At 46.4% G+C, this 22,957-nt stretch overlaps 1 protein-coding gene across 5 annotated transcripts in view; it reads left to right on the top strand.

The window, feature by feature from the left end:
• LOC126072306 (cytochrome P450 4F2-like) overlaps positions 1-21,681 on the top strand; it is an 85,002-nt gene extending 63,321 nt beyond the window's left edge. For 2 of the 5 annotated variants that reach the window (XM_049877268.1, XM_049877269.1), the window contains 10 exons: positions 3,913-3,966; positions 4,059-4,186; positions 11,958-12,079; positions 13,162-13,435; positions 13,756-13,822; positions 14,009-14,138; positions 20,191-20,324; positions 20,420-20,484; positions 20,655-20,737; positions 21,143-21,662. In XM_049877268.1, coding sequence (XP_049733225.1) covers positions 3,913-3,966; positions 4,059-4,186; positions 11,958-12,079; positions 13,162-13,435; positions 13,756-13,822; positions 14,009-14,138; positions 20,191-20,324; positions 20,420-20,484; positions 20,655-20,737; positions 21,143-21,320 — 1,235 coding nt within the window. In that variant the 3' untranslated portion in view covers positions 21,321-21,662. Of the gene's footprint in view, positions 1-3,912; positions 3,967-4,058; positions 4,187-11,957; positions 12,080-13,161; positions 13,436-13,755; positions 13,823-14,008; positions 14,139-20,190; positions 20,325-20,419; positions 20,485-20,654; positions 20,738-21,142 lie in introns of all 5 variants that reach the window. The other 3 variants (XM_049877272.1, XM_049877271.1, XM_049877267.1) reach the window with 3 other exon arrangements.
• The last annotated feature ends 1,276 nt before the right edge of the window (positions 21,682-22,957 follow it).

Raw genomic sequence — 22,957 nt, 5'->3', positions numbered from 1 at the left:
TGCACTTCCCAGCTGACCCAGCCACCACTGCCAGCTAGGAAGCACGGAGGTAGAGCAGGGGGAGAGAATGGGGGGTGGGAAAGTGAGTATCTCCGGTTACTGGGTTCTCTGTCTCCTGCTGTATTAAGTGGTAGGGGATCTCTGCACATACCTCTCCTCACCCTCTGTTCTGTCAGTTTCTTAATCAATTCGGTGCTTGACTGAGTTCTTTGTAACTCTCAGGGTCTCTTCATTTTTCTTCGTTCTTTGAGTTGTATCCACATATCTGTCTCCAATTTCATTGATCCTGCCTTCCATCATTTCAAACCTACTCCTCCGCCCTTCTATGACACTGTCCATTTCTGAAATCTTGTTGTTTTTCTTTTGGATTTCTAATTGCTGTTTTTGTATGATTTCTAGTCATAAGTTTATTCTGGCATTTTGTTCCTGTATTATTTTCCTGAATTCTTCTATATTTTCTACACTTTCCATTAGTTTGTCTGCCTTTTCCATGAATTTGCCTATAATTTCCTCATTTTTGTCTGCTTTTTGCTTCAACCCTTGGATAGACCTGATTATTATAGATTTGGATTCCTATCAGGTATTTCTAGTGACTTTTTTTCTGCTGGAAAGTCATCTGGTGTTTTATTTTAGACACCTACTGGAACCATCCTGTCCCTTTTTTTTTTTTAAAATATGTTTTGATATTGTCTGCTGTCTTTGGGACATTCAGTATTTTCTCTGTTTATTTATTGTAGATCTGTTTGTTTTGTCCTGCATTTTTGCATTATTTTGCATGTCTGAGCAGGCGGGCTGTGCATTCTTTGTTGTTTGCTCATTTGTGGGCACAATACTTTTCACCTCCTTCTCTAATGTGTAGGGCCAGTTGCTCAATTATGGTGCAGCACGGCAAGTCCAGTCGAACGGAAGGGGCTGGGATGGGTAGTTTGTGGCACATACTTGGGCCGACAGGGAGGGCTGGGAATCAGTGCTAGGCAGGTTCCTGTATGTCGTGGGTATGCTCTTCATGGATGTGGTGTTCAGTGCACAGTGCAGGTAGGCAGGAAGGAGGAGAGAGGTTGTGATGCATGCATCTAATACGGGTATGGTAAAGAAGAGAGAAACAGGAGCCAAAAACAAACAAATAAACAAAAAAGCAGCCCGGGGCCAAAGCAGTTGGGTTCCAATCAAGACAGTGTGGCTGGTGGGAAGCAGAGAGGCCAAAGGTTGGGGGGCAGAAAGGTGGAGTTTAGGAAAGCATATATAATTGGTTACCAGGTGCTCTGTCTCCTGGTGGGAAGTTTGTGAAGCTGATTTCCCATACTCCCTGTCCACTGATCTCCAGTGTGGGTGGGGCAAATCCAAGCAGCATGGACGCTGCACTTCCCAGCTGGCCAAGGCACCATAGCCAGCCAGGAAGCTCAGAGGTAGAGCAGTGGGGAGAGGATGGGGGGCAGGAAAGCATGTATTGCTGGTTACCAGGTGCACTGTCTCCTGCTGGAGCTCTGTGAAGCTGCTTTCCTGTGCTTCCTGTTTGCCGATCTCTGACAGGAGTCCAAGATGGAGAATCCGTGCTGCATTAGCTGATAAGGGACCTTGCACATATCTCTCCTTGCTCTCTGTTTGCTGTCAGTTTCTTATGCTATTCGGTGCTTGGCTGAGTTCTTTATCTCTTCATTTGACACTTGGGTTCCAGAAATAATGTTTGTCTCTGTGTTTCTTAGTTTTCTGTGTCTTTGCTGTGGAGGAACGGCATGGTGCTTCCGTCTATGGTGCCATGTTGGCCAGGAGTCTCATTTTTAAGTCCATCTGTTTCCTCTCACATTTTATATTTACTGCAAGCAGCAAGGAGAAATCAGGCAACCCCTTTAAGATCTTGTTCTGAAATCGCATCAGCCAGATATCCAAGTTCATCACTTACAATTTCTACCTCCCACCAAACATTTGAACATAATTCAGACAAGTTCTTTGCCACTGCATAGAAAGCATTGCCCTTCCTCCACTGTCCAATCATATGTCCATGATTTTCTTTTAAAGTCTCACCAGAAGCACATTTAATGCTCCTCCTACTGAACTCTCTGCTTCTCTGCTGGGTTCGATAATTTGTTGCAATGGCCAGTAAGAGGTTACAATTAAGAATCAGAAATGACTGTGAACACACTTCTTTGATTGCAACAGCATCTTCTCGGCTGTGCCCACAGGCAGGCCTTTCTCGCACCCTTGTATCCTCAGTCCCTTGGTCTGGCTCCTACCCTACTTGAGCAAGTATTACAAAGCTCTTTAGTTTCTCTAATAAGTGCCAAGAGGCATCTCACCCTGCCAGTAAGCCTCAGCCTGAATGCATAAAGCTTTTTTGCTCCATGGGCCGGGAAGCCCACCACAGTGTCTCCTGCCAATCTTCTGTTCTTCTGCCTCTGCTGCTGCCATTTCTTTGTTGCTGCTTCTCACCATCTCTCGCCATCTGTGGTACTATATCTCACTGTCTGTCTCCTGGGTCTAGGAAGTTTCCAGTGCAGGGATTCCATGTCCAAAGGATGCCCTTCACTCCTAGGTCTTCTTCCTTGGTGGCGGTGGGATCCTCCGTCTGCTCTGGGATCGGCTGTCCTTTAAGCCTCGCAGGATGGCAAAACTGACCAATCCCCTCAATAGGGTTCCATGCACCTTATTTTCATGGTCCCACCCTTCAGGGTTTCATTATTTGCATTATTAGCAGGCTATCCAGTCCTCTTGGTGGGCCACGAGGACCTCATCTGCATAGTCCCACTCAGTCATTTGGTGAGAGTTCAAGACCGTGGTGAGAAAAGCCATATAAAATTGACCCATCATACTGTACCAACCATTCCCCAGTGGGATTATAACTACAGACATAGAGGCTAGGATTTACAACACATATTTTTATGGGACACAATTCAATCCGTAACGTCTGTATCTATGTCTATGTCTATATCTATTTGTTTATCTCTATTTACTTCAAGGATTGTCTCATGCTATTGTGGGAGGCTGGCAAGTTGAACCCACCCAGTGGTGCCACAGAAGAAAGGACTGGTGATCTGCTTCTATAAGATTACAGCCCAGAAAACCTATGGAGCATTTCTACACTGTATCATATGGGGTCGCCATGGGTTAAAATTGGCTTGATAGCATTGAGTTTGGTTTATTGGTTTTTGGAAATCCAAAATCCTTAGGTCAGATGACAGGCTGGAAACTCCTATAGTCTAGTGTCCCAAGATCTGTAGGTCAGGTGACACAAAGAGGGCAGAATGAAGAGAAAGAGAGCAAGCTCTGCCAAAATATCTATTTATATTCTGGAGGCAAAGCACACCCTAGGGAAAATCCCTTTTCAACTGATAGATTGATTACATTGCACTGCATTGCACTGCACTGCACTACACTACACTATATTCCATTCCATTCCATTCCATTCCATTCCATTCCATTCCATTCCATTCCATTCCATTCCATTCCATTCCATTCCATTCCATTCCATTCCATTCCATTCCATTCCATTCCATTCCATTCCATTCCATTCCATTCCATTCCATTCCATTCCATTCCATTCCATTCCATTCCATTCCATTCCATTCCATTCCATTCCATTCCATTCCATTCCATTCCATTCCATTCCATTCCATTCCATTCCATTCCATCAACTAGATTAGTGTTTGGGCAAACCACAGGGAACCACAACATCACCAAGCTGACACATAAAATTCACCATCATAGAGTGTTGTGGGCTCTGAATTTGCTCTACTTTACTGCTGCAGCCTGGTCTGGTAGCCCCCTCCTCCCTGATCCTCTTCCCTTGTTTCCACTTCTTTTATCCTGGAATTGGCTGGAGAAAGGACAGACCCCTGTCTGGGAGCCCATGTCTCTACCCAAAGTGCCTCCCCTTCCCCACTTCATGGCCCTTCATAATCCATTTTCTTTTGTTAGCTGCCATTTTACCCAAGGACATTAAGTTCTACAGCCTCTTGAAGCCCTGGCTGGGTGAGTAATTATGGGTGGAGGGGACTGGGGACAACCTTGGGGTCCAGAGGAAGGTGCAACACTTGCCCACTGCCTGTGTCTGGCCCTACCAGGGGACGGGCTCCTGCTGAGTGGTGGTGACAAGTGGAGCCGCCACCGCCACCTGCTGACACCCGCCTTCCACTTTCAAGTCCTGAAGCCCTACGTGAAGATGTTCAATGAGACCGTGAACTTCATGCACGTGAGCACCCTGAGCCCAGTGTCCCTGATGGAGCCTTGGGGAGAGGGGCTACAAATATTTTCTGGGGTCCTGGATCTGCTGGGTGGCTTTGGGGCCATCGCTCTTCTTCTCTGAGTTTCAGTGTCTTCATCTGCAAAGTGGGGATAATAATCCCTAATTTGAGGGGTGTTCAAGCTGACATAATTGAATCATTTCCCTGGCACATAGTAGGAGTCCCAAACAAACAAACAAACAAAAAAACCCCAAATCCACTGCCGTTGAGTCTATTCTGACTCGTGGAGACCCCACTTGTTTCAGAGTAGAATTGTGCTCCATAGGGATTTTGATAGCTGTAATCTTATGGAAAGAGATCACCAGGACTTTCTTCTGTGGTGCTGCTGGGTGGATTTGAACCACCAACCTTTTAGTTAGTAGCTGAGAGCAAACATTTTATACCACCCAGGGTCCTTAGTAGGTGCTCAGAAGGTATTAACTTCTAGTCTCTCTCACAGAAGCCTTGTAAGCTTGTTGAGTTGACCCCGATTCATGGTGACCCCATGCATGTCAGAGTAGAACTGTGCTCCATAGTGTTTTTAATGGCAGATTTTTCGGAAGTAGATTGTCATGCCTTTCTTCTGAGTCACTTCTGGGTGGACTTGAACCTCCAACCTCTAAGTTAGCAGCTGTGATGGTTAAGGTTGCGTGTCAACTTGGCTGGGCCATGATCCTCAGTGGTGTGGCAGTCTTATGACATTGTGATCACTTCCATGATGAGATTTGATATAATGTGGTCACCTCCATGATGGAATCTGCTGTGAGCAGCCAATCAGTTGAAAGGGAGTTTCCTTGGGTGTGTGGTCTGTATCAAATATAAATGGGCATTCTGGCAAGGCTCATGGACTTTTGCTTGCACTGGATCCTGCAACTGGCTCCTGTTTGTCTGTCTTCTGGTTCTTGGGACTTGAGCTAGCAACTTACCTGTGGTCTTGCCTGTCGATCTTAGGGTTCGTCGATCTTTGCTACCCGTGAGCAAGAGCCCTGCTTTCTGACTTGCTGATCTTGGGTTCACCAGCCCTTGCAATTACGTGAATCAGGAGAAGCCTCTATCCTGACCCACAGACTTCGGATGTTCCAGCCTCTACAATGGCACAGCCATTTCCCTGATATAAATCTCTCTCTCTTTATATTTATATGCTTTAGAGGTTTTGCTTCTCTAAAGAACCCAGCTTAAGATATTTGGCACTGGCAGAGTGGGGTACTGCTCTAACAGACGCCTAAAACATGGAAGCACTTTTGAAACTGAATGAGTAGATGCTGGAAGAGTTTTCAGACTGCCTTAGGAGGCTGTTGTTGGAATTATGGATGTCAAAGTCAATTCTGGTGTGGACTCAGAAGGAAGTGAGAACAGCTGTCACACTGGAAATGGCAGCAGAAGAGAAACAGCAGCACCAGAGAAGCTGCAGCAGCAGAAAAACTGCAGCAGCAGAACCAGGAGACCAGCGAGAGACGGCACTGGAGCCGACCCATAGAGCAAGACAGCTGAGTGCCTTTGTGCAGAAGGCTTCCTGCTGGAGTGGAGTGCCCCCAGGCGCTTATCTTTGGAGTTACGCTTGCCTACCCATAGAGCAAGACAGTTGTGTGCCTTCCGACTGAAGTTTACTGGTGAGGTGGGGTGCCTCCAGGCACTTATCAGTGGAGCTAAAGAGCTTTGGAACACTTGTCACAGCAGGGAAGATTTGGGCAGTGAGACTTGAGGGTCCAAGAGGCCGAGGAACCAAGAAGCAGAGGCTGAAGAGACAAGGAACATAGGAAACAGAGCTGCCTCAGTCTCAGACAGTAGGGCCATGACCTCTGGGGTCTCAAAGGGTGGAGTTGCCACTCAGAATGACTAGGAGAATTAGGGTTACCCAAATGTGAGGGAACAGTGTTGCCGTTCCAGTGGACCTGGGAGGCGGAGCTAAAGCCCAGGGCTGAGGGGCCTTGACTCAGTACCTGGAGAGTTTGGCCAAGACCTAGAGTCTGGAGGGCAGGGGCATTGTCTAAATGGTCTCAGAGAACAGAGGATTGTTTTCAAGCCTTGATAGCTAATGTAATGTGTTCTGCTGACTAGCTTGATGCCTCTTATCTCTTCTTTCCCTCCAATTTCTCCCATTTGTAATGGAAATGTCTAGCTTGTGCCTGTTCCATGATTGTACTTTGGAAACAGATAACTTGTATTCTAGATTTCACAGATGAAGAAGAACTTTTGGATTTCGGACTTGGAGTTGATTTAAGACTTTTTTGCTATGATGTGATGGAGTGAATGTGTTTTACATGTGGCAAGGACATGAATTTTGGGGGGGGTCAAAGGGTGGAATGTTGTGGATTGAATTGTATCCCCCCGCCCAAATGTGTATCAACTTGGCTAGGCCATGATTCTCAGTATTGTGTGATTGTCCACGATTTTGTCACCTGATGTGATTTTTCTATGTGTTATATAAATCCTACCTCTATGATGTTAATGAGGTGGGATGAGCAGCAGTTATGTTAATGAGGCAGGACCCAATCTACAAGAATAAGTTTTCTCTTAAGTCAATCTCTTTGGAGATATAAAAGAGAGAAGGAAGTAGAGAGTCAGGTGAATCTCATTACCACCAAGCAAGAAGAATCCAGGAGAATAGTGCATCCATTGGACCTGGGGCGTTGTGGTGAAAAATTTTTAGATCAGGGGAAGATTGATGACAAGGCCCTTCTCCCAGAGCTAATAAATAGAGAAAGCCTTTTCCTGGAGCTGGCAGCCTGAATTCAGAATTCTAGCTGCCTAGACTGTGAGGGAATAAATTTCTCTTTGTCAAAACCATCCACTTGTGGTATTTCTGTTAGAGCAGCAGTAGATGACTAAAATAGCAGCCAAGCACATTAACTGCACCACCCAGGAAATCAAAGCTTAAGACAACGTTGATGATAAAAATGAATACTGCATAGCAGCTATTTATGCATAACAGACCCTTCAAATCTCAGTAGCTGGAAAGAATAGGCATTTATTGTTGCTCACGAGTCTGCGGGTCAGCAGGGCCATTTTTCTGGGCGTGGCTGGGCTCCCTCACTTCTCTGTGGTCAGGTGTGGCTCAGGTAGGCAGTTCTGCTGATCTACCTGGGCTCTCACATGTGTGGTGCTCAGCTGGCTACAGGCTGATCCAGCATGGCCTCAGCTTGGATAACTGGTCACTTCATCTGTCTCTCATCCTTCAGCAGACTGGCCCAGGCTTGTTCACATAATGGAGGTTGTGCTCCAAGGGAGTGAACAGAAACATGCAGCAGCTCTGGAAGCCTAGGTTCAGAACTAGCACACCATCATTTTGACCACATGCTATTGGCCAAATCCTACCACCCCTCTGTCAGTTTATTGTACTATTGTGGCTTATGTGGTGCTATAACCCCGGAAGCCGTGCCACTGGTATTTCAAGTACTAGACAGGATCGTCCATGATGGACAGGTTTCAGTAGTGCTTCCAGATTAAAAGAGACTAAGAAGAAAGACCTGGTGATTTGCTTCCGGAAATTAGCCAATGAAAACCTTAGGGATCACAACAAAACATTGCTTTGGACACATCATCAGGAGGGATCAATTCCTGGAGGACATCATGTTTGGTGAAGTAGAGAGAAGCGAGGATGAGGGAGACCCTAGGTCAGGTGGTTTGGCACAATAGCCACAATGATAGACTTGAGCATGCTGGTGATTGTGAAGATGAGGCAATGTTACATTCTGTGGTACATGAGGTCTCCATGAGTTGAAATTGTCTCAATGACAGCTAACAACAGCAACATGGACAAAGGCAAGTCCCAAGGCTAGCTCAGACTCAAGGGATTGGGAGGGGAATTGGCTCTACCTCCTAAAGTAAGGCGTTTCAAATTCTTATTGGAAAGGGTGAGGACAGGGAAGGATGACAAATTGGGGCCATTTTTGCAATCATCTAGTACTAAGATCCTACAACATGTCTGTCAGTTTGTCATACTGTGGGGGCTTTTGTGTTGCTGTGATGCTGGAAGCTATGCCACTAGTATTCAGATACCAGCAGGGTCACCCATGGAGGACAGGTTTCAGCTGAGCTTCCAGACTAAGACAGACTAGGAAGAAGGACCTGGCAGTCTAGTTCTGAAAAGCTTTAGCCAGTGAAAACCTTATGAATAGCAGTGGAACATTGTCTGATACAGTGCTGGAAGATGAGCCCCCCAGGTTGGAAGGCACTCAAAAGATGACTGGGGAAGAGCTGCCTCCTCAAGGTAGAGTCGACCTTAATGACGTGGCTGGAGTAAAGCTTTCGGGAACTTCATTTGCTGATGTGGCACGACTCAAAATGAGAAGAAACAGCTGCAAACATCCATTAATAATCAGAACCTGGAATGTACGAAGTATGAATCTAGGAAAATTAGAAATCGTCAAAAATGAAATGGAATGCATAAACATCGATATCCTAGGCATTAGTGAGCTGAAATGGACTGGTTTTGGACATTTTGAATCAGACAATCATATAGTCTACTATGCTGGGAAGGACAACTCGAAGAGGAATGGTGTTGCATTCATCATCAAAAAGAACGTTTTAAGATCTATCCTGAAGTACAACGCTGTCAGTGATAGGATAATATCCATACACCTACAAGGAAGACTAGTTAATACGACTGTTATTCAAATTTACGCACCAACACTAGGGCCAAAGATGAAGAAATAGAAGATTTTTATCAGCTGCTGCAGTCTGAAATTGATCAAACATGCAATCAAGATACATTGATAATTACTGGTGATGGGAATGCGAAAGTTGGAAACAAAGAAGGATCAGTAGTTGGAAAATATGGCCTTGGTGATAGAAACAATGCCGGAGATCGAATGATAGAATTTTGCAAGACCAACGACTTCTTCATTGCAAATACCTCCTTTCACCAACATAAATGGTGATGATACACATGGACCTTGCCAGATGGAACACACAGAAATCAAACTGACTACATCTGTGGAAAGAGACGATGGAAAAATCTCAATATCATCAGTCAGAACAAGGCCAGGGGCCGACTGTGGAACAGACCATCAATTGCTCATATGCAAGTTCAAGCTGAAACTGAAGAAAATCAGAGCAAGTCCATGAGAGCCAATATATGACCTTGAGTATATCCCACCTGAATTTAGAGACCGCCTCAAGAATAGATTTGACACATTGAACACTAGTGACTGAAGAGCAGATGAGTTGTGGAATGACATCAAGGACATCATCCATGAAGAAAGCAAGAGGTCACTGAAAAGACAGGAAAGAAAGAAAAGATCAAGGTGGATGTCAGAGGAGATTCTGAAACTTGCTCTTGAGCCTTGAGCAGCTAAAGCAAAAGGAAGAATTGACGAAGTAAAAGAACTGAAGATTTCAAAGGGCCTCTCGAGAAGACAAAATAAAGTATTATAATGACATGTGCAAAGAGCTGGAGATGGAAAACCAAAAGGGAAGAACACGCTTGGCATTTCTCAAGCTAAAAGAACTGAAGAAAAAATTCAAGCCTCAAGTTGCAATAGTGAAGGATTCCATGCGGAAAATATTAAATGATGCAGGAAGCATCAAAAGAAGATGGAAGGAACACACAGAGTCATTATACCAAAAAGAATTAGTTGATATTTAACCATTTCAAGAGGTGGCATATGATCAGGAACCGATGGTACTGAAGGAAGAAGTCCAAGCTGCTCTGAAGGCATTGGTGAAAAATAAGGCTGCAGGAATTGATGGAATATCAATTGAGATGTTTCAACAAACAGATGCAGCACTGGAGGTGCTCACTCGTCTATGCCAAGAAATATGGAAGACAGCTTCCTGGCCACCTGACTGGAAGAGATCCATATTTATGCCTATTCCCAAGAAAGGTGATCCAACCCAATGTGGAAATTATAGAACAATATCATAAATATCACACGCAAGCAAAATTCTGCTGAAGATCATTCAAAAATGGCTGCAGCAGTATATCGACAGAGAACTGCCAGAAATTTAGGCCAGTTTCAGAAGAGGGCGTGGAACCAGGGATCTCATTGCTGATGTCAGATGGATCCTGGCTGAAAGCAGAGAATACCAGAAGGATGTTTACCTGTGTTTTACTGATTATTCAAAGGCATTTGACTGTGTGGATCATAACAAACTGGATAACACTGCGAAGAATGGGAATTCCAGAACACTTAATTGTGCTCATGAGGAACCTTTACATAGATTAAGAGGCAGCTGTTCGGACAGAACAAGGGGATACTGATTGGTTTAAAGTCAGGAAAGGTGTGCATCAGGGTTGTATTCTTTCACCATACCTATTTAATCTGTATGCTGAACAAATAATATGAGAAGCTGGACTATATGAAGAAGAACGGGGCATCAAGATTGGAGGAAGACTCATTAACAACCTGCGTTATGCAGATGACAACCTTGCTTGCTGAAAGTGAAGAGGACTTGAAGCACTTACTAATGAAGATCAAAGACCACAGCCTTCAGTATGGATTGCACCTCAACATAAAGACAACAAAAATCCTCACAACTGGACCAATGAGCAACATCATGATAAACAGAGAAAAGATTGAAGTTGTCAAGATTTCATTTTACTTGGATCCACAATCAACAGCCATAGAAGCAGCAGTCAAGAAATCAAAAGACACATTGCATTGGGCAAATCTGCTGCAAAGGACCTCTTGAAAGTGTTGAAAAGCAAAGATGTCACCCTGAAGACTAAGGTGCGCCTGACCCAAGGCATGGTATTTTCAGTCGCATCATATGCATGTGAAAGCTGGACAATGAATAAGGAAGACCGAAGAAGAGTTGATGCCTTTGAATTGTGGTGTTGGCGAAGAATATTGAACATAGCACGGAGTGCCAAAAGAACGAACAAATCTGTCTTGGAAGAAGTACAACCAGAACGCTCCTTAGAAGCAAGGATGGTGAGACTGCGTCTTACATACTTTGGACGTGTTGTCAGGAGGGATCAGTCCCTGGAGAAGGACATCATGCTTGGCAGAGTACAGGGTCAGTGGAAAAGAGGAAGACCCTCAATGAGGTGGATTGACACAGTGGCTGCAACAATGAGCTCAAGCATAACAACGATTGTAAGGATGGCTCAGGACCGGGCAGTGTTTCATTTTGTTGTGCATAAGGTCGCTATGAGTCGGAACCGACTTGACGGCACCTAACAACAACAACACTACTAAGATAATGACGAAGATGATGATGAGTGCTAACATTTATTGAGCACTCACTGTATTCCAGAAACGATGTGCCAATTCCACGACACATATTGTGTGAGTTAAACTTCACAGCCCCATGAGGTAGAGATGATTGTGAATGGCCACTTTACAGATGACAGAACAGGCTCAGAGAAGTTTCAGAGTTTGCTCAGGCTGACCTAGCTAGCAAATGAGCTAGTAAGGATGGAGCTGGGATTGCCACCTGTTTTTTTTTTTTTTATCTGACAGCAGAGCAGGTCGTCTTAACTATTGGTAAGTACTGAAGAGTTGGGACCCGGCGGAGGGGAGGGGGCAGGATTAATGAGTTCAGCAAGGGCACATAGAGCATAAGGGGCAGAACGGGGACTTGATCAGGTCTTCTGACTTCCAGCGATGGGGTCTTCACATCTTAATAGTGACAGCTTCTACTCCCACTCAAGCCTGGTCCACTCTGGGGATGGGTGCCTTGGGTGCATGACTAGAAGGCTGGGTTCTGGGTGGAGTTCATCTTGGTGATTGAGGCTGAAGAGGGGGTCCCAGAGGAGGTAGAGCCCACACCCAGCTCTGTGTCTTCTCTGGGCAGGCCAAGTGGCAGCGCCTGGCCTGTGATGGCAGTATCCGTCTGGAAATGTTTGAGAACATCAGCCTCATGACCCTGGACAGTCTGCAGAAATGCGTCTTCAGCTTTGACAGCCACTGCCAGGAGTGAGTCAAAGCCTGGATCTGGGAACATGGACCATTGACCCAAGGGAGTAGGTGGGGAGGGAGGGCTGACCAGGGTAATCGGAATAGCCTTCCTGGAGGAGGTGGGCCATAGCCTGGCATAGAAGGACAGGGAATGAAACAGATAAAGAGACGTCCTTCTGGGTATGTGGGAATGTTTTATGAGCAGTTTCTTTGCCTTTTTCAGCTTCTAGAGGCTGCCATATCCTTTGGCTCATGGCTCCATATCACATTGCCTTTTTCTTTTGCTGTGCTTCTGTGATCGCAGAGCCTTCTCTCTAACTTTGATGCTCTGCCTCCCTCTTATAAGGTTCCTTGGGCTGTATTTAACCCACTCAGATCATCCAGCATAATCTCTCCCATATCAAGATCCCTGCATTAGTTGTATCTGAAAACCTCTTTTTCCATGCAAAGTAACATACTCAAAGATTTGGGAATTAGGATGTGGACATATTTGGGGGACCATTGTTCTGTCCACAGGCAGTGAAGAGATACCTTGGAAATGAGGCTGGGGAGGTAGGCAGGGGCTAGATCTTAAGGATATTAAGGATATTAACAAGCTGGGCAAAGAGGTAAGGACTTTATCTTGGGGTTTCCATGGAGTCAGGAAAGACATTTGAGCAGATGAGGGGCATGGCCAAGGTTTAGCTTTAGAAATCTGGGTCTGTGGAAGACTGACTGTCGTGATGACACTGGACAGTGTTGACACTGGGTAGAAAGAGACCAGACAAAGGGCTGAGCCCATGAACCAGCTGGGAGAAGATGAAGACAAGCTACATGGACAGCTTGGGGAAGGAGCAGGGAAAGGACTAGATTTTGTGTAGGAGAAAGTGATGAACATTATGGCGAAGCTCTCCCTGGTCCCTGGGACCTGGAGGCAGCTCACAGAGATAAGGAAGCAAGGAGAGAAGGAAGTGTGGCTCCATCTCTTGGCTCATCCCCACCATACATCTTTGAGGTCATCTTCTCCTGGATGCTCAGTTTTCTGGCTTATGGGTGAGAGATACACCCTGGGCTTTAGGTATGGGGAAGTTACTGCATTGCTTCTTGCCCTCGTCCTGTAGGAAGCCCAGTGAATACCTTGCTGGCATCTTGGAGCTTAGTGCCCTTGTGCTGAAACGGTACAATCGGCTCTTCTTCTTGCACTTGGACTTCTTGTATCACCTCACTCCTGATGGGCGGCGCTTCCACAGGGCCTGCCGCCTGGTACATGACTTCACAGATGCCGTCATCAAGAAGCGGCGCCACACCCTCTCAGATCAGGGTATCGGTGAGTTCCTCAATGCCAAGACTAAGGCCAAGACTTTGGACTTCATCGATGTGCTCCTGCTGAGCAAGGTGAGTGCCTGTAGGTTCTGATTTGAAAAGTAGGCAAGATCTCAATTTCAAATGTCAGATTGAAGAAGTTTATGTGAGCCACAGGGTACTTGGGAGCCACAGAAAATGCTTGAAGATGAGACGGAAGGAGCATCAAGGAGGATAAGATGCTCTGTGCAAGGCTGCCTTGAAGGGGCAAACAGGACGCAGGAGACCAGGAAGGGAACTGTGGGGAGGGGCCCTGGTGATGGCAAACAAGGGATGAATTTTCAGGCATTTCCTCAGCTTCAGCTGAGTCCCTCAGAGCTGAGGTGATTCTGAGTGTCTTGCCTTCTCTCCAGGATGAAAATGGGAAGCAGTTATCAGATGAGGACATCCGAGCGGAGGCAGACACCGTCATGTTCGGGGGTGAGAGTCCAACGCAAAATAGGATTGGGGCGGGGTCCGTATAATCTCAAGGCTGCGTGGTTGGATCTTGGACAGCCCCATCCCGCCCTACCCTAACCCACCCTCCTCGAAGACCTCAGTGCAAGGGAGCTGTCCACCTTCCGGTGCTGAAGTAGCCCAGTGTTTCAAGCCCACCTGTGCTCTTAGGCCACGACACCACGGCCAGTGGCCTCTGCTGGGCCCTGTACAACCTTGCGAGGCACCCAGAATACCAGGAGCGCTGCCGGCAGGAGGTGCGAGAGCTCCTGAAGGACCGCCAACCAGAGGAGATTGAATGGTGAGCGTAGCCTCTCATGACCTGTTCCCCAAGTCCCTTGCACTGGGGATGGAAGAAAATCTTTCTGCTAATTCTGACATTTTTCTTTATTAAGATGAAATTCCCATTTCATATAATTAACCATTTTAAAATACACAACTCAGCAGCATTTAGTATATTCAAAATGTCATGCAATCATCACTCCTCCTAGCTGCACAATGTTTTCATCACCCCAAAAGGAAATCTCATATGCACTAAGCAATTTTTCCTTATTCTCCTCACCCCTCATCCGGTGCCAACCCCCACCCCCATGTGCTTTCTGTCTCTGAATTTGCCTCTTCTGGATATTTCATATAAATAGCATCATACCATACATGACCTTTTGTGTCTGGCTTCTTTCACTTAGTATGCAGCTTTTAAGATTCATCCATGTTATAGCACCTTATCAAGACTTCATTAATTTTTACGGCTGAATAATATCTCACTGTATGGATATACCACATTTTGTCTGTCCATTTATCTTTTGATGGAAACGTGGATTTTTTCCACCTTTTGGCTATTGTAACTAGTGCTGTTATGAACGTTCGTGCACAAGTTTTTGTTTGAATACAAGTTTTCTATTTTTGAGAGTATGTACATCTGGATGGAATTGCTGTGTCTTATCTTAATATTACTGGATCTTATGCTAATACTGAATATACTATGGACTGTCAAAAGAATGAACAAATCTGTCTTGGAAGAAGTATAGCCAGAATGCTCCTTAGAAGCAAGGATGGCGAGACTTCGTCTCACATCCTTTGGACATGTTATCAGGACATTTGGTCTGGTCCCTGGAGAAGGACATCATGCTTGGTAAAGTAGAGGGTCAGTAAAAAAGAAGAAGACCCTCAACAAGATGGATTGACACAGTGGGTGCAACAATGGGCTCAAACACAGCAAAGATTGTGAGGATGTGGCTGGACAGTAAATTGTTCTGTTCTGCTGTATGTAGGGTCGCTGTGAGTTGGAACTGACTTGAAGGCACCTAATGACAACATGTTAATTCTAAAACCTAGCTGCCATTGAGTTGATTTGACTCATGGTGACCCCATGTGTGTCAGAGTAGAATTTTGCTTCATAGGGTTTTTAATGGATGATTTTTTTGGAAGTTGATCACCAGGCCTTTCTTTCGGAGTGCTTCTGGGTCTACTTGAACCTCCAACCTTTTGTTTAGCGTCAGCCATCTGTCAGTTAGTTGTACTGTGGTGGCTTGCATGTTGCTATGATGCTGAAATCTGTGCCACTTGTGGTGAAATGAGTTCCTTTATGTGTCTTTTGCCTTGGTTCTTTGGAGAAACAGTTTAAGAGATTTTCCCCATAACCCTGAGAAGTTACATTTGCCCTAATTTTGTACTCCAGAGGGATTGTTACTTTTGCCAGATTGATCAACATTTCCTGGGCAAGCCTTAAACAGCTTGATGATTTGATACCTTTTGTCTGCCCCTGGGCTGCAGCCTGCCTTGTGATTAGTCTATTTTACACACCTTTTTTTTTGTTTTGCAGGGTCAATATACTTACACATATCAGTGCCTATAGCCTATTACGCAAATCAAGTGACTATGGCATACTGAGGCAGGCGGTGGAACTGGCTAATTTGTGGCCCCAGTGGTAGGGCTATGCCTTGAAATTGACCAGGAGTTTGCTTATAGGCAGCCAACCACACAGATGTTTGAAGACAAAAACAGAAGGCAGAAATAAGAAAGGACAAGGTAAGAGAAGCAAGAAGAGAGAATAAGCATAGGAAAGGAACCTCCTAAAAGAGTTGTAACACACGTTAAGGGCTGTAACACTGAAGACAGTGAGAGGCCCTGGGGCAGAGCCAGTGGCAACAGGCCCAGAAGGGGCCGTGCAGCAGAGTCAGTGGTGTTAGCAGAAACCTCCTGGTAGGAATGCAGCTAAGAGAGCTGAACAAACTTCTACACTAGCTATAAGCTGGGTCAGTTAGCAGTGGAGAGGACAATGGCAGGGAAGCCAAAGGCAGAGAGGCCTGTCCTGAGGAGATAAAGAGGAATGTGAACTGAGTGGGTCAAGAAGGGCCTGTCTTGAGGGTGCTGAGAGGACCTTGTCCCAAGGCGACTAAAAGCAGGTCTGCGTGGCTGAGAGGGGGCATTTATGGCAGAGAGAAGGGCCTGCTTGTTTGCACGGCCTAGAGGAGCTAAGAGAGTTGTCATGCACTCAAGAAAGGGGAAACGTGCGCTCTACTTTGGTGGAGATTTCCAGACTTTGCCTGCATGCTTCCTGATCTTGAGTTGTAGCCTAAACCCTAAATAAACCACTTAACTGTAAGTATTGTCTATGAGTTCTCTTTGGCCACTAAAATGAGCCCAGAAGAGAAGTAGAGAGTACTGTGGGAGGGACAGCTGGTGTCAGGATTGTTAAAATGGTTGGAAAGTGGAGGTATGTCTGACCTTCACCTCATTGGACTCAGCTTAGTGCCGGTGCTGATTTTCTTTTCTCTTCCTGAAGTTAGAGGGAGTTCAGGCGTTCCTAGAACATTACACTGTTGGCATTTCAAATATTAGCAGGGTCACCCACGGTGGACAGGCTTCTATTCATTTCTTTTTCTCCCCCTCTGTGACTTAGTCATAATTTTTTGTTTCTCTGAATGCCTTATAATTTCTGATGGCAACTGGATATTTCGTATCATAGGATGGAAACGCTCTCAATAAGATTCTACTCTCAACCCTAGGTTTGTTTTTGTTGTTAGTTGTGGGTTGGTTGTTGGGTTTTTGTTTATTTGTTTAGTGACTTTTCTAAACTATTTTTGTGAAGTCTGTATTTTTTGTCTGTGTGGTCACTGCAGTCTCTATTCTGTTATCTCATTGGTCAGCCAGTGACCTGAGAGAGATTTCCTAAAATGCCCGGAGCCAGAAAAAAAAAAAAAATGATGAAGAAGAAAGAAGATAAAAGAACAAAGAAAGAGGAAAAAAAAATTCTGTCCTCCCAGAGTTTGCACATTGCTTCCGTGTAGGGACACTCCTCCCATACTTAGACTGTTTACAACTCTACATTTGCCTTCACCTTCTGCTTGCATGGAGTCTGAAGATCAGCTAGAGTTGAGCACTTAGGGTCTTCTCAGACCTTTTCTGAGCATGCATCCAACCCTGGGCATGTGAACCAAAAAAACAAAAAACCCAAAACCAAACCCTTTGCCATCAGGTCAACTCTGACTCAAGAGCCTTCTCAGTTGATTCCCTTACATATGTGGAAAATTTAAAAGCCCTTATTCCCCCAAATATCTCCTGTCTGAATTTCTTTCTTCTTAGGCTTTTTCAGTTTGTCTATTACTTGTCCCTAACCCCAGCTGTTGTGGGCAAAACTTTTGCGTTTAGTTGCTGTCAGCAAATGCTACCAGGGAAGGTTCCCCAGCCCTGGTAACACTCTAAGTAGGATAAAACAAAAGCAAGTCCTTGTGCTGGTCCTTCAGGAAGCTGCCAGACAGGTTAAAATACTCAATCACAGGAAGCAGTTATGCTGTAGCTGCAAGTCAAGGAACATCTGGGGCTACCAGAGGAGGGAAAGACAAGAAAAGATCTTCGCCTAGAGTCTTTCAAGAGAACATGACCCTGCAGACACCCTGAATTCAGACTACCAGCCTCCCAGATCTATGAGACAATACTTTTCTGTTCTTAAAAGCCACCCCACTAGTGGCACATTATTATGGAAGCCCTGGAAACTAATACACTTTTGGCATTGGGAAGTGGGCTGCTGCTGTAACAAATATATAAGAATGTGGAAGTGGTTTTGGAATTGGGTAATGGGTAGAGGCTGGGAGAGTTTTGAGGCACTTGGTAGTAAAAGTCTAGCTATCCTTGAAGAGACTGTTGGTAGAATTATGGATGTTAAAAGACAGGTTTGGTGAGGATTCAGAAAGGACTAGGGAGAGCTGTACAGAAAGTGCTTATCATTTTAGAGAATACGCATATAGTCATGAACAGAATACTGCTGGAATTGTGGATGTTAAATATGCTTCTGGTGAGATCTTAGGAGGAAATGATTAACATGTGCTTGGACATTGGAGGAAAGGCAATCATTGCTATAAAGTGGCAAAGAACTTGCCTGAATTATGTTCAAATATTTTGTGGAAAGTAGAACTTATAAGTGACAAACTTGGATATTTATGGAGATTTCTAGGCAAAACCTGGAATGTGCAGCCTAGTTTCTCCTTGCTTCTCACAGTAAAATTTGAGAGGAAAGAGCTAAATCTAGGAATGAACTGTGCAGAAAGGAGCCAGAACTTGAAGACTCGTTAAATTCTCATCCTATTCATATTGTACACATTGAGAAAGTGAGCTCTGGAAAGAATGCCAAGTATGTGGCTGGACAACCATTTCCTAGAGATTTGGTGTGGTACATGTGGATCCAATGAACCATCTCAACAAAATGCTGCCAGCTTAGACTAAAGGAGTCAGAGATGGGATAAGATGAAGTAAGGCTGTTGAACTACTGGATTCTACAGATAGAAAATGGGATGATGGAGCTCCTTGGCTGCAAACATCCACTATCTTTCAAGAGAAGGGAATAGTGATGTTGAGAGCAGTCTGGAAGCCAGTGGGGTGTCACTGCCACCAGTCCCAGAAGGCATGGGCCTGGTGGATGGGGCCACTGCTCAGGTGAGCTGGGAGAATGGGCCACTGCCCAGGGCCTGAAGAATGGGTCTGTCACCCAGGTGATCCCGGAGGACAAAGGATTATTTTCAAGGCTTCAAATCTAATGGAATTTGATCTAATGGGTCTCAGACATGCTTGGGACCCCTGATCCTTTCTTGCCCTCCAATTTCTTCCTTTTGGAATCAGAATGTCTATCCTGTGCCTATCCCAGTGCTGTATTTTAGAAGCAAATAACTTGTACTCTCCTGATTTACAAGTCCACAGATCGAGAGGAATTTTGCCTCAGGATGGACCATAACCAACGTCTCACCCATGTCTGATTTAGATGATTTAGGAGATGGGGTTTTGGACTTAGAATTGATGCTAGAATGGGTTAAGCCTTTGGGGGGTGCTGGGATTAACTGAATGTATTTTGAACACAGGAAGGACGTAGATTTGAGGGGCCAAGGGGCAAAATGTTATGGATCGAATCATGTCCTCCCAGAATTGATGCTCAAGTCCTAATGTCTGGTAGCTGTGAAATAGGACCTTTGAAGATGTTATCATGGGGTCGTACTGGAGTGGGATGGATCCTAATCCAAAATGACTGGTGTCCTATAACAGGGAAGAGACACAGACACAGACAAAGGGAAATGTCCATGTGATCTGCAAGCCAAGGAATGCCTGGGGCTACCAGAGTCAGGAGAGATGAGGAAGAACCTTCCCTAGAGTTTTCCTAGAGGACATGACTCTGCTGATACCTCATTTCAGACTACTAGTCCCCAAATATGTGAGACAATAAATTTCTGTTCTTATAAGCCACCCACCATGTTGCACGTTGTTACTGTAGCCCTAGAAAATTAATATACCAAGAATAAAATAATATCTTGTGAAAAGGGATATATTTCCCTCCACATTTCAAATTACTCTACCCTTCCCTTTTTTTTTCCTTTGTTCTCTAAATGCATCAACTATTGATTCTTGAATGAGTCAGAACTGACTCGGCAGCAATGGGTTTGTTTTGCTTTTAGTAATTCTAGTTCAATGCTAAGTTATAGATTGTAATAAGTGATCATCTTTGTTTTGTTTCTGACTCATCTTTTTTTTTCTTGTTTGTGTTTTGATTTTTTTTTTTTTACTATGCAGAAATTTCTAATTTTCATGCAAATGTTTTTACCATTTAGAGGATGCTTTCTGGGCATTGTGTTTCGTTCAGAAGACCCAAAACCAAACCGAGTACCGTCAAGTCGATTCTGACTCATAGCGACCGCTTCTAAAAATACTGGCCAAATGTTCTTTTAGTACTTTTGTGACTGTTTTTCTACTGCTTACAGATTTGATCCAACAGAAATTAATTTTGTTATGGGATCAGAGGAAGGTGGTAAGAGGGTGTCACTGGTTGGCAGAGGGCTGGGGGTTAATTGTTGGAGGGTGGGTTTCCTTAGGGACGACCTGGCCCAGCTGCCCTTCCTGACCATGTGCATCAAAGAAAGTCTACGGCTGCATCCCCCAGCCACCTCCATTTCCCGCACCTGTACTCAGGACGTGGTGCTCCCTGACGGCTGTGTCATCCCCAAAGGTGCCCATAATGGCAGGTGGGGAGGTCCTGGGCAGGAAGAGAGGCCCATCAGACAGTGGGGACCTCATTCTGACTGCCCCCCACCTCCCTTACAGGGAACACCTGTGTCATCAACATCTTTGCCATCCATCACAACCCATCTGTGTGGCCGGATCCTGAGGTACTGCCCTTAGCCCCTCCACCTTTCATGGAGACCTGAGGGAGGAGCAGAGCCCTGACCAGGAAAATCAGACTCTCCTTCCCTCGCATTGTACCCACATGGATCTTTTCTGGGGGTGGCTGGCTGTGCTGAGAGACCCCGCCCAGCGGTCCTGTCTCCCCCCCCCCCAGGTATACAACCCCTACCGCTTTGATCCAGAAAACACCCAGAAGAGGTCACCGCTGGCTTTTATTCCTTTCTCAGCGGGGCCCAGGTGAGGCCTGTGAACATCTAACACCAGGATGTGGTGAGGGGTGGCGTGGAGGGAGTCTGGGAGGCAGTCAGATCCTCCCCCATCCCTGAATAGAGGCAGCCCATTTTGGGGGGGGTTATCTGGGGAGGTTTGCATAACATTGTACAAGGAAAAGGGGATCGGGTCCAGGGACGGGTCCCAGTGTGCTCAGAGCCCCTCCCCCATCTACTGTTCTGAGTCTGGAATTGGAGTCTTGACCAAGCTTAGGGAACACAGAAGTCCACGTGGAAGTTTCCAGCATGGTCAGCACCCTCTCTATTTCTCCAGGTGCTCAGGGTGGGGTTGGGGGTCCTGGTCAGGGTTCCAGGCGAGATGGGGGCTGGGATGGGCGTCTTGGGCGCAGTCAGACCCTGACTCCGCCTGCAGGAACTGTATCGGGCAGACGTTCGCTATGACTGAGATGAAGGTGGTCCTAGCGCTCACGCTGCTGCGCTTCCGCGTCCTGCCAGACCACAGGGAACCTCGGCGGAAGCCAGAAGTGGTCCTGCGCGCTGAGGGCGGGCTGTGGCTGCGGGTGGAGCCCTTGGTCGAGGGCCCGAAGTGATCCATCCCCCTTCGTCCGCCCCTTAGACCTACCCACCTACCTTGGCTGACTACCGGGAATAAAATTCTGCTGTAACCTCTGCCTGAGCCTCTCTGGGAGCCGACAAGGGCGCTTGGGGACCACAGGGACCCACGGGTGGGAGTGGCTCCGTGGAGGCGGGGCCGGTGTCCCTAAGCCCAAGACCCTGACTTCTTCTCTGGCTGAACAATGGGGCCCCCATGCTAGCGCGGGTTCTCCCAGAGCTCAGCCATGGAATTAACCTGTGGGCAATAGGGAGCAAGACAGGAACCAGGGTTGAGGACTGACTGTAGGGGCAAGATTGAGGATCTGAGTCAGGTATAGGGGTTAAGATGTGTTCAATCCACATCCGTCCCCGAGAAGAGTCACTGGGACAACTCCCTGAATTGAGATTCTACAACTTCATTGTGTGAACTTGAGAGCATGTTTCATGTAAGCTGCTGAAGCAATGTGTGGGGTGCAGCCAGTCCAGGAATTTGGGACTCACTTCTAGCTTGTTGCATGCTCCTACCACCTTGGAACGCAATCCGGTTTGCACAGGAACCTGGGCACCAGCTGCCTTGTGCACCCAGGTGCTCCAGTCCTCTTCCCAGCTGATATCAGCATCTTGGATCTGGGGCCCCATGCTGAGCCAGAAAGGAAGAGAAGGATTGGAGGGCTTGGGGAGGGGCGTGTTTTCTTCTAAGGGCTGGGAGAAGTCACCCAGAACCACCATGCAGGGTGAGGGCATGTCAGAGCCCAGCGAGCTGCACCCATGGCTGAAGGTGGAAACAGTGGCTGGAAGGACACCCAGAAGCCCACAAAAGCAGGGTGCCAAACTGGCTCCCCAGGCCATGGGATGGTGATGAGTCAAGAATCAGGGACCAGGGGGTGAAGTCAAGATGGTGGAATAGACAGACGCTTCCGTGGAGCCCTCTTTACAACAAAGACCCCAAAAAACAAGTGAAACGAGTATATTTGTGACAAGCTGGGAGCCCCGAGCATCAAAGGCAAGCTTAGATAATGAACTGAGGGGAAGGCGGAGGAAGAGGCCATTCAGAAGCGGAGAGGAGTTGCAGGACCTGAATCACGGGGAGCCCTCAGGCACCATTCTTGGAGCGGCGGCGGCAGCGGCAGTGGGCTGGTTCTAGCGTTTGGCCACAGTTTCCTCAGGGAGAAGCAGCCAGCCACACAGCCCACTCACACCTCCAGAACCTAAGCAGAAGGGAGCTCTCGGCAAAAGCTAAGCATATTTTACTGCACTCCCCCCCACCCCCAAGTGGGCTTCAGTGGCTGAATCCTTAGGTCTGAGATAGACCCTGGTGAGCACCTAGAGCCGTCCTCCTGGCCTTGGGGAAGGAAAAAATTTGTAACTGGGGGAAAAAGATAATTTGCTAGCTCCATTAACTGGGGGAGCTCAGGACAGAAGCGGCTCCTGTCCAGGCATAAACCGTCCATGGATCTTGAGCACCTTTCCCTTCTGCATGGACCTGTGTGGGCCTATTTCGGGAGAATAGGCCCTTGCTGGCAAACTCCAACCATTTCAGCAGTGTGGTGGGGAGGTGGGTGTTTGCCATTTGACATTGCTTTGCCTATTAAACAAGGTCCTGACCTACCCACAACAGGGACCTAAGGACTGG

This window comes from Elephas maximus, chromosome 3 (assembly GCF_024166365.1).
Source record: "Elephas maximus indicus isolate mEleMax1 chromosome 3, mEleMax1 primary haplotype, whole genome shotgun sequence".
Taxonomy (NCBI): Eukaryota; Metazoa; Chordata; class Mammalia; order Proboscidea; family Elephantidae; genus Elephas; species Elephas maximus.
This window is presented reverse-complemented; position numbering and strand designations above follow the sequence as displayed.